Genomic DNA, 10,111 nt, shown 5'->3' with positions numbered 1-10,111 from the left:
TTGCATGTTAGGCAGGCCTCTTCTCTCTCTGAATTTAAAAGTCTTCTTAAAACATATTTATTCGCTGAAGCCTTTGGCATTGATTAGAGGGGTTGACTCTATTTGTTTTAACATGTTTCAATTTATTTTAGTTTTTTAGTTATTTATTTTAACTTATCTTATCTCATTTAAATTTTTCTTTACTTATGCTATTAGCATGTACAGCACTTTGTGAACGCTGGTTTTATGTTAAAGTGCTTTATAAATAAAGGTGGTATGGTATGGAAAAGAACGAGAAAACAAAAAAAAAAGATCACTCTCTCTCTCACACACACACACACACACACACAGAGAGACTTGAGACTGCTAGAAAAAGATGCAAACGTAAACATTTCAAATCCACAAAACATATATGATAACTTAAAAAAATTATTCAAGTCTGCAGGAAAGTAACAGAAATATACAAATATAAGCTCTTATTGTGAAGTGTAAGCGGAACTTCCGTCTCCTGCTGTTGACGCAGCCGCAGTGCGCTGCAGGGACTAAAATCCGGCGGCTTGCTGCCTGTTTTCGGCTGTTTTCGGGCTCTTCCGGTCAGCATGGCGCACCTGCGGCTCCTCCGCGCGGCGGTAACGGAGCGGCTCGCGGCGGCGGCGGAGGAGATCCTCGTGCTGGTGGAGAGAGTGATGGTGGAGCGCGAGGACGAGCTCATCCGCCTGTACGCACCGACGCCCGCGACTGTCGGCGGGGACGCGCACACAGGTCCGGTCCAACGTGAGCGAGCTTCTGGTTCTGTTGTTTATTTTTCACAATAAAAGCTTCAGCGGAACGAAAACTGCGTCTTGCTGATTTGTTTTCTGGAGTTTGTGGTTCTGTTTGTTTTCTTTAAGCTCAAGAATCTTTTTAATGTTTCAAATATTCTTCAGAAATTAAAAAAACTCTCGTCCTCTGCAGACACTCAGCACCTCCAGGAGTCTGAGCCGCCGACCATCAAGCAGGAGCAGCAGGAGCAGCAGGAGCAGCAGGAGGAGGTGTGGGTCGCTCCTCAGGCAGCAGAGGATGATGTTAAACCATTCAAGCATGAGCTGCCTGAGGAGGAGGAGGCTCAGATGGTGGAGATAATGAAAGACGAAGCCCAGCCGGGCACTTCTTGTGAGGAGCCCGCTGCTCCTCCTCCTCATGGTGCTCCTGCTGTTGGTGAAGGCGGTGGAGGAGGTGGGACTTCCTGCAGCTGTAAAGTTTGTGGGATGAAGTTCAGCTACCGGGGCTCTCTGCTGAACCACGCCGAGACTCACGCCGCCGCCGAGTGCTGCCTCTGCAGCGTGTGCGGCGAGCCGCAGGCTGACCGGCAACGCCTGCTGGAGCACCTACGGACACACCTGAAGAGCCACGTCTGCAAGTTTTGTGGGAAAAGCTTCCAGCGGCGGGTGGAGCTGAAGGTGCACACGCGCAGCCACACGGGCGAGAAGCCTTTCAGCTGCCGGCTGTGCGGGAAGCGATTCACCCGCAAGAACAACATGGAGATCCACATGAGGACGCACACTGGCGAGAAGCCATACCACTGCACCATCTGTGGGAAGGGCTTCAACATCACCTCCTCCATGATCCGCCACGCCCGCACACACACCGGGGAGAAACCCTACAGCTGCCGCGTGTGTGGGAGGGGCTTCACGGCCAGCTCGGACATGAAGATCCACATGAGGACGCACACGGGCGAGAAGCCCTACACCTGCCCCGTGTGCGGGAGGGGCTTCGCTCTCAGCACGCCACTTAAACACCATATGAAGCACCACACGGAGGAGCGGCCGTACTGCTGCAGCCACTGCAACCGCTGCTTCAGCGACGTGTACACGCTGCGGCGCCACATGAAAAACCACGGTGAGAGTGCGGCGTCCTGACGGGTGGCGAGGACTGTGGGTGGAAATCACAGTTCCTGTTTTTACCACAGATTGGGTGGTGCTGCTGAAGGGTGGTGCCACTCCGTGAATCAGGACTTTTTTTTTCATTTTATAATCTGGATTATTTATCAGGCGCTGCGGGGTCGACCGCCATTCGCTGCCGGTTACGGACCAATGAGAGCCCAAAAGTGGAACGAGGTCACATGGGCTTGAGGACGCCGCAGACGCCGTGACTTATTTCCTGTTAAAGTTCTGGAGGCCGCATTCACACCTGGTGCACTTTTAAACCTCCACGCAGTCTCACGATGATAAAGACCTGTGTGGTGTCTCCTCCTATCACGGTTCACCTGCAGAAACACTTCTTCACGCCCTCTGGATCTGTGAGGCCCAGACTGTGGGTCATGCCCTCTGGTGGGCCCTGAAGGTACTGCAGGCCAGACTGAGCGCTCATGCTCAATAAAAATCTCAGCTCAAAAGAGTTTAAAATTGAAAACAGAGATTTCTAATCGTTAACATTCACACTTTATAAACCTTTAGACAAGAAGAAGATTCAGTTTTGTACTCCTGTTAATTCTCACAGGTTTGGTTGATGACATCAGATTTTTCCGTGAAAGTTTTCAAAAGATCAAAAGAACTTTTTGACTCAGGTTTTACATTTTAGCTTAAAAATTCCTTTAAAAATTTACACTGAAAGAATGAAACATCCACAGGATGTAAACAAGTTCCTAAGTGATCGTTTTAAACATTTCTCAAAAGACAAGAGTCACAAACAGCACAGACACACGGGTCACGTGTCCGTTTCCTCTCATTTTAGTTTTTTATTAAAGGTGATGCAGAAGTTTGAGACCCAATAAAACTTTATTTTCATGTGATTTGCTTTGATTTGTGTTTAAAGGGAACCAGAGTAAATATGGTGTCAGTCTGATCAGAACTGATATTAATATTTTGTTTTATTTAAATGTTGGGATTTTGTGTGAAATATAAAAAAATGAATGCAGTGACCTCTGACCTTTTCAACAAATAAGACATCACTTTGTATATTTTATATTCAGGAATCTTTTGATGCACAAAAAAGGTTTAAATAAAGTTGATACAGGAGCTTTCGCACAGCAGCAGGCCAGATGTTTTCAGGAGTCGCTTGATGAGTTCACCTGCTCGGCCTTCTGTGTTTGGTTTCATGACCTCAGGGGTTAACTTTTGTGTGGTTGGTCTGGATGACGAGAGTTGGCAACAGAAAACACGTCAAACATTCGGTTTAGGAGGAAAAGTCCACGGATGGAAACATGCATGTAGTTATTCCCTCTTTAGTTCCCGGAGTTTTCCCGAATTTTCCAATTTTCAGTCTTATAAAAACAAAAGTAAAAGCTAACCCTGCAGTTCCTCTAACGTCCACTGGAGGCTCCATGTTAAAATATTTACAGTTAACACCTGTGCAGGGGGAGGATGTTCTTACAGCTCACCTGTTTACATTTATTAAGGCTTAAGGTTTGCATTATTAGAGGCGTGGCCTCTTTCACCAGCAGGTGGATGGTGACAGAGGTGGGTGGAGCCGCTAGCTGTCTGCTGGGCTTCACTTAAGCTAACCCGACCTCTGGACCGTCTTTGTGGTGTTGGGACCTGATCTTCCACATGTGTCTCCGTAACATGTCTCCAGGAAACCAGCATGGCAGCTGTTGTAACGCTAACGCTAAGGCTCTGTGGCGTTTACGTCCATCTTTGTGTTACAGTCTGCTGAGAAAACAGGAGCACACGCGGACAAACTGTAGGAATTTATTTATTTATTATTCAAATGTTACGTTTGGATTTACAGGTACGTGGGCACAAACAAGAACAAGCACTCAGGTCCTCACAGGGCTGCAGACGTGCCGCCCTGCACGCCGCGCAGCTCGCACATCGCCGTCTGAGGCGACGTGGGGGGCGGTGCAAAACGAATAAGCGGTTCATTATAACTTAAAATACTGTTTATACATCACGTGAGCTGCACCACCTGCAGAGCGGCTGAATGGATGGAGGAGAGAAATAAAACAGACAAAAGCCTCCCCAGCACTGGTCAGGGGAGGGAGTTTCAAAATAAAAGCACAATAGTCTAGTGGCATTGGATTTGTTTTATTGGGACCTGATTTTTAAAAAACAAAAAGAAAAACCTGCTTCAGTACCGACACGAGGACAAAATGAAAGCATGGACGCCCTCGCAGGAACTTTAATATTAAGGCACAAAAACACTAATTAAAAGCTACTTTAGCCACATGTGACTTTACTCCATTCAGTGAAATGACTGGTGAGGCAGGCCACGCCCACTCAAAAACAACCTGATTGGTGAGAGGGTGAAAACAAACACGAGAATCAAAAACACACAAACGTAATGGTGTCGCTATGAGGCAGCAACACGGAGCCTTGTATACAAGCAAGCGTAATAATAATAATAATAACTAGGCACATGTGATGAGATATTCATATTTATAGATATTTATAGATATTTATGCTGGAGGTTCCCGTTGATTGATTGTGATGGAGGCTGTTTGCAGGGTGGAGAAAATCAGCCCGAATCATCAGATATTTACACACGACAAAAGTTCCTCACTCTGTGTCAGAATAATAAAAAAACATTCACACAAAAATAGAACATTTGAAATAATTATTATTAGCACCAGTGTATCAGATAAAACTCTCGCTACGCAAAATGTACAAAGTTGCATAGTGTTGGATCGAGCCTGGAGCGAAGCGTTAACGCGTGAGAGTCCAGACGGGAGCGTTGAAGCGTGGAGAGCGCGCCGAAGATGAAAAGCCCCGAAAACACAAAACTGAAAAGACTTCCTGCCAAACGCCTGCGACAGCTTATCGACACCGAGGAGCAGCAATGCTCGCGGCGCTCTCCCAGATCGTCTCGCGACAGGAAATCGTCAAGAGCATCGAAATAACATCGAGATTTCATCTCAGTGCGAGAAAGAAATCAGCGTTTTATCTTTTTAACGACATCCTGAATCTCACGTCTCTCACAGTCATGACGGCGCTTTAATTTTAACTTCGTAACTCGAGAGAATCTCCCGGGTTTACATCTTCAGGCTCAAAGTTTTACATTTTAAATTTTTTGCAAGCTTGACGAGAAATCTTGATATCATCGCGATGCGTCGTCTCGAAACGAGTTTAGTTTTGAAATGTTTTGGATTTCTGCGGTTCGTCGCGGAGCCGAGTTTGTATCTTTAACCTGTTTGGAGGAGAAAATACTGTCAGAGGAGGAGGTCTCCTGCTGTTTGCATCGGCACGTAGCTTCAGAGGAAAAGCGAGGGTTCCTTCACTGTGTTTGCCGGTTAGAGGAGGCAGTGGCGTTCAGTGAGCGGACGCTGTGAAAGCGCCGCTGGGCATGATGGGAAATGGCTGGTGGGACACAGAAATGCGGGCAGAGCTTCCTGCGTCGCTCGAACTTCCTGCTGTGGAGCAGACGGCTGCAGTCACGTCGGGTTTGTGGTTCTGGTTCCTCTGCACGGCTTCTCGACGCCGTTTAGTTCGTTCGAGCGTAACCACGCCCCTGCGTCTCGGGAAAAAAAAATCAGCTGCTTCTCGGCGGCTGAAAACGTGATCATGGTTTCACACGTCGGCTTCTGTCTCGTCAAAGAAAAAAAAATCTGAAACAAAAAGTGTTTTTGGTAAAAGGCGGCGTGCTCGCCGGAGTGTTAGATGTGAGTGTGGGGCAAGGGGCGGGGCTAGAGGAAGAGAAGGGCGGGGTTAGGGTTAAGGATTCTCCAGGGACTGCGTGTTAAAGCAGCCTTCGGGTAATGTGTTCTTGATGTCGTTGAGGTTGGCGATGTCGGCGCGGATCTCGCGGATCTGCCGGTCGTAGTCGTCGATCATCGCCTCCTGAGTCTGCGCCACGTTGTTCAGCTCCTTAAGCTTGTTCTCCAGGTCGCTTTTGTCCATCTCGCCCTTGGCCTTCTTCAGCGACTCGTCGATCTCATTCAGTTTGCTCAGGTCGATCTTATCGATGTTTCCTGCACACGAAACAAAACCAGTTAGTTTCCCGTCAATCGTTCAGTCTTTAATTAAAAAGACAGCGTTATGGTTTCTCCCGAAGAAACGAGTCATTCAGACGTTCAGGTTCTGCAGCTCGACCGGTGTTCTTACCGAGCTGGTTCATCAGGTCCGTGATGACCTTCAGGACCGTCTTCACTGTACTCTTCGCTTTGCGGGCGTTATCCTCGGCGTCCTTTGCACTGTTCGAAGCCTGAGGACGGGAACATGAATGTTAAACTTTTTATAACGCCTGGAGAGAGTCTGAGAGTTCAGCGACGAGTGAGTCGTACCATCCCCGCCATCATCATGTCCTGGTCGGCCTGGGCCTTCTTCTCCTCGAGCTCCTTCTCGGCGTCGGTCAGCTGCGCCATCAAGTCGTTGACCTCGTTGTCGAGATTGGTGGTGTCCTGGAAGGCTTTTTCCGCCTCCTCTTTGGTCTTGGCGGAGCCCTGCGAGGACACGAGTTTAATCACAGTGAGAGGAGAGAAACCGGCGAGCTGACGCAGGCCAATGATGAGCCGCCGCTTTACCTTCTGCACATTACTGGCTATCCTCTCGGCGTCCTCCGCCTTGCTCTTTGCCTCTCGAGCATCGCCGGCAGCGTTGCCCAGCGCCTCCTCCGCCTGCCTGGTCTTCTCGTTGGCGGCCATGATAGTGGCGTTGATGATGGGGATCTTCTTCAAGGCTTCCTCTGCGGCGGTCTTGTTGTCGTTGACCCTCTTATCAAAATCTGCAGGAAGTCAGAGAGAAAAAGGATCAGAGTTACGTGACGAAAACTGCTTTATTTTAAATCTCCATGCAGGTTTTTATCATCTCACCCGGAGCCTGAAGCAGAAATGGTGCGTTTCAGGAAAATGGAAAAGGGGACGCATTATTAGCACATTAGCAACTATTAGCACCTTCAAGAGTTTTTTTTGTTGTCAAAGTCAACTCAAAGCCTCGATGGACAGTTTTACAGGTTTTATTATTAATTATCTTGTTTTGAAGGACCAATAACGCAGCAGACAGAAACCGGTGAACGGCGAACACTCGGGTACCTCTCAGGTTGTCCAGGATGTCCTGAGCCTCCTTGAACGTCGCCTGGCCCTTCTTCGCCGCCTCCTCGGCCAGAGCTTTGGCGGCGTCGGCTCGAGCGAGCAGCTGATCGGCCGTCTGTTGCACAGGAAGAGGAAACATTTTTGTGTGTTGCGTTTTGTTTCCCTGAGAAGCTCCCAGAGGCCCTGAACTCACCTGCTGTTCACTTTTGCCTTTATCCAGCAGTTTGCGCACTTCCTGCTCTTTGGGCTTCAGGTCTTCTCGGAGGTCGTTGTACTCCTTCTCTGTCTTATCGATCAGCTTGTCGACGTCCGCCGCCTCCTTCTTGATCTTATTGGCGTCCTCCTGAAAACAGAAACGTGAGTTACGACACTTTTCCTCTGCTGTTCCACGTTAAACGGCGGCGTCCATCTCTCACCTCCAGGGCCTTGGTGTCGATCTGCGGGAGGCTGGTCAGGTTAGCGAAGAGCTTCAAAGCTTTGTTTCCGGCCTCCTCGGCCTCGGTCTGAACCTTGGTGGCCTGTTTCTCCAGGTTCTTGGCCAGGTCCTTCGCCTCGTTGTACCTGGACACAAAACACAGACGATCAGGAAGTTCAATGACTCTTCCTCTTCATCTTTGAAGGAAATGTCTGACAACAAAAATCACTCAGGATCTGAAGCCAGCTGTGAGACAAAAGAACGAGCTGTACGTTTCTGTCCTTCCCAAAACGATCTGAGGGAACAGCTTGCTGGATGCACGGGAGCCCGTTTGGACGAGCTGCAGAGCATCAAATTAAAAGAATCCCAAAAAGCTTCAGTATTAATTTCAGCGATTAGCATTATTATTAAGCCCCAAGTGCTAAAAAGGGATGAAAAATGACTTTAAGAAGCAAAGTAACGACAAAGCAAAATGACTGAAGGGGCGGAGCTCTAGACTAACGGGTTGCCGCGGTTGCACTGGTGGCGCACCAGCAGAAAAGTTAGGCGCACCTAAGTTTTTCAACTGCATTGCTGAACACCACAGTTTTACATGTTGTTGAGACAGATAATATTGATTTGTAAATGATTAACTAACAATCTGTCAACACCAAGTTCTTTATTTGGAGCTCAGTTTTTCAAGGAAGATAAGTTACTGAAAAAGTTGGCTCTCTTTGGCAATACTGTAGACAATATTAAACTTCAATTCAATTCAATTCAATTTTATTTATATAGCGCCAAATCACAACAAAAGTCGCCTCAAGGCGCTTCATAGATACAGAGAAAAACCCAACAATCATATGACCCCCTATGAGCAAGCACTTTGGCAACAGTGGGAAGGAAAAACTCCCTTTTAACAGGAAGAAACCTCCGGCAGAACCAGGCTCAGGGAGGGGCGGCCATCTGCTGCGATTGGTTGGGGTGAGAGAAGGAAGACAGGATAAAAGACATGCTGTGGAAGAGAGACAGAGGTTAATAACAGATATGATTCAATACAGAGAGGTCTGTTAACACATAGTGAGCGAGAAAGGTGACTGGAAAGGAAAAACTCAATGCATCATGGGAATCCCCCGGCAGCCTACATCTATTGCAGCATAACTAAGGGAGGATTCAGGGTCACCTGGTCCAGCCCTAACTATATGCTTTAGCAAAAAGGAAAGTTTGAAGCCTAATCTTAAAAGTAGAGATAGTGTCTGTCTCCCGAATCCAAACTGGAAGCTGGTTCCACAGAAGAGGGGCCTGAAAACTGAAGGCTCTGCCTCCCATTCTACTTTTAAATACTCTAGGAACAACAAGTAGGCCTGCAGAGCGAGAGCGAAGTGCTCTAATAGGGTGATATGGTACTACAAGGTCATTAAGATAAGATGGGGCCTGATTATTTAAGACCTTGTATGTGAGGAGCAGGATTTTGAATTCAATTCTGGATTTAACAGGAAGCCAATGAAGGGAAGCCAAAACAGGAGAAATCTGCTCTCTCTTTCTAGTCCCTGTCAGTACTCTTGCTGCAGCATTTTGGATTAACTGAAGGCTTTTCAGTGAGTTTTTTGGACATCCTGATAATAATGAATTGCAGTAGTCCAGCCTGGAAGTAATAAATGCATGAACTAGTTTTTCAGCGTCACTCTGAGACAGGATATTTCTAATTTTAGAGATGTTGCGCAAATGGAAGAACGCAGTCTTACATATTTGTTTAATATGTGCGTTGAAGGACATATCCTGGTCAAAAATGACTCCAAGGTTCCTCACAGTGTTACTGGAGGCCAAGGTAATGCCATCCAGAGTAAGAATCTGGTTAGATACCATATTTCTAAGCTTTTCAGCGCCGAGTACAATGACCTCAGTTTGATCTGAATTAAGAAGCAGAAAGTTAGAGGTCATCCAAGTCTTTATGTCTTTAAGACATTCCTGCAGTTTAACTAATTGGTGTGTGTTATCTGGCTTCATGGACAGATAGAGCTGGGTGTCATCTGCATAGCAGTGTAAATGTATGCTATGTCTTCTAATGATGCTGCCTAGGGGAAGCATGTATAATGTAAACAGAATTGGTCCTAGCACTGAACCCTGTGGAACTCCATAATTAACCTCAGTGTGTGAAGAGGACTCTCCATTTACATGCACAAATTGGAGTCTATTAGATAGATATGATACAAACCACTGCAGTGCAATACCTGTAATACCTACAGCATGTTCTAATCGCTCTAACAGGATATTATGGTCAACAGTATCGAATGCTGCACTAAGGTCAAGAAGGACAAGCACAGAGATGAGTCCACTGTCAGAGGCCATAAGAAGATCATTTGTAACCTTCACTAAAGCTGTTTCTGTGCTGTGATGAACTCTGAAACCTGACTGAAACTCTTCAAATAAACCATTCCTCTGCAGATGATCTGTTAGCTGTTTGACAACTACTCTTTCAAGGATTTTTTATATGAAAGGAAGGTTGGAGATTGGCCTATAATTAGCTAAGACTGCTGGGTCTAGAGATGGCTTTTTGAGTAAAGGTTTAACTGCAGCCACCTTGAAGGCCTGTGGTACATAGCCGATTATTAGAGATAGGTTGATCATATATAAGATCGAAGAATTAATCAATGGCAGGACTTCTTTGAGCAGTTTTGTAGGAATGGGGTCTAAAAGACACGTTGATGGTTTGGAGGAAGTAATTATTGACGTTAACTCAGAAAGATCGATTGGAGAAAAAGAGTCTAACTTAACATCAATGGAACTAAGAGTAGCTG

General features: G+C 46.7%; 2 protein-coding genes across 3 annotated transcripts in view; one reads left to right on the top strand and one right to left on the bottom strand.

Moving 5' to 3' along the window:
• Positions 1-505: 505 nt before the first annotated feature.
• On the top strand, positions 506-2,800 carry LOC102792549 (uncharacterized). 2 transcript variants are annotated; one of them, XM_087831895.1, is made up of 2 exons: positions 506-741; positions 934-2,800. In XM_087831895.1, exons 1-2 carry the CDS (start codon positions 579-581, stop codon positions 1,875-1,877), a joined length of 1,107 nt encoding a protein of 368 aa, XP_087688021.1. In that variant the 5' UTR covers positions 506-578; the 3' UTR covers positions 1,878-2,800. The 2 variants fall into 2 exon arrangements, with proteins under 2 accessions (XP_087688021.1, XP_035771827.2); XM_035915934.2 differs by having other exon boundaries at positions 506-753.
• Positions 2,801-3,635: 835 nt separating this feature from the next.
• lamc1 (laminin, gamma 1) overlaps positions 3,636-10,111 on the bottom strand; it is a 52,050-nt gene continuing 45,574 nt past the window's right edge. Inside the window, exons 22-28 of the mRNA XM_087831835.1 lie at positions 7,339-7,483; positions 7,116-7,265; positions 6,923-7,037; positions 6,416-6,615; positions 6,176-6,334; positions 5,997-6,096; positions 3,636-5,863 (exon numbers count right to left, since the gene is read on the bottom strand). Of these exons, the coding sequence (XP_087687961.1) occupies positions 5,607-5,863; positions 5,997-6,096; positions 6,176-6,334; positions 6,416-6,615; positions 6,923-7,037; positions 7,116-7,265; positions 7,339-7,483 (1,126 nt within the window). The 3' untranslated portion in view covers positions 3,636-5,606. The remainder of the gene's footprint in view (positions 5,864-5,996; positions 6,097-6,175; positions 6,335-6,415; positions 6,616-6,922; positions 7,038-7,115; positions 7,266-7,338; positions 7,484-10,111) is intronic.

Source organism: Neolamprologus brichardi, chromosome 18, assembly GCF_056152115.1.
Source record: "Neolamprologus brichardi isolate AB-2024 chromosome 18, ASM5615211v1, whole genome shotgun sequence".
NCBI lineage: Eukaryota > Metazoa > Chordata > Actinopteri > Cichliformes > Cichlidae > Neolamprologus > Neolamprologus brichardi.
This window is presented reverse-complemented; position numbering and strand designations above follow the sequence as displayed.

Excerpts from the sequence above, each read along its gene's own strand:
- LOC102792549 (XM_035915934.2), top strand. The coding sequence starts at position 579 with ATGGCGCACCTGCGGCTCCTCCGCGCGGCGGTAACGGAGCGGCTCGCG. Across the intron at positions 754-933 it reads GCACACAGGTCCGGTCCAAC|ACACTCAGCACCTCCAGGAG; the intron begins GTGAGCGAGCTT and ends CGTCCTCTGCAG.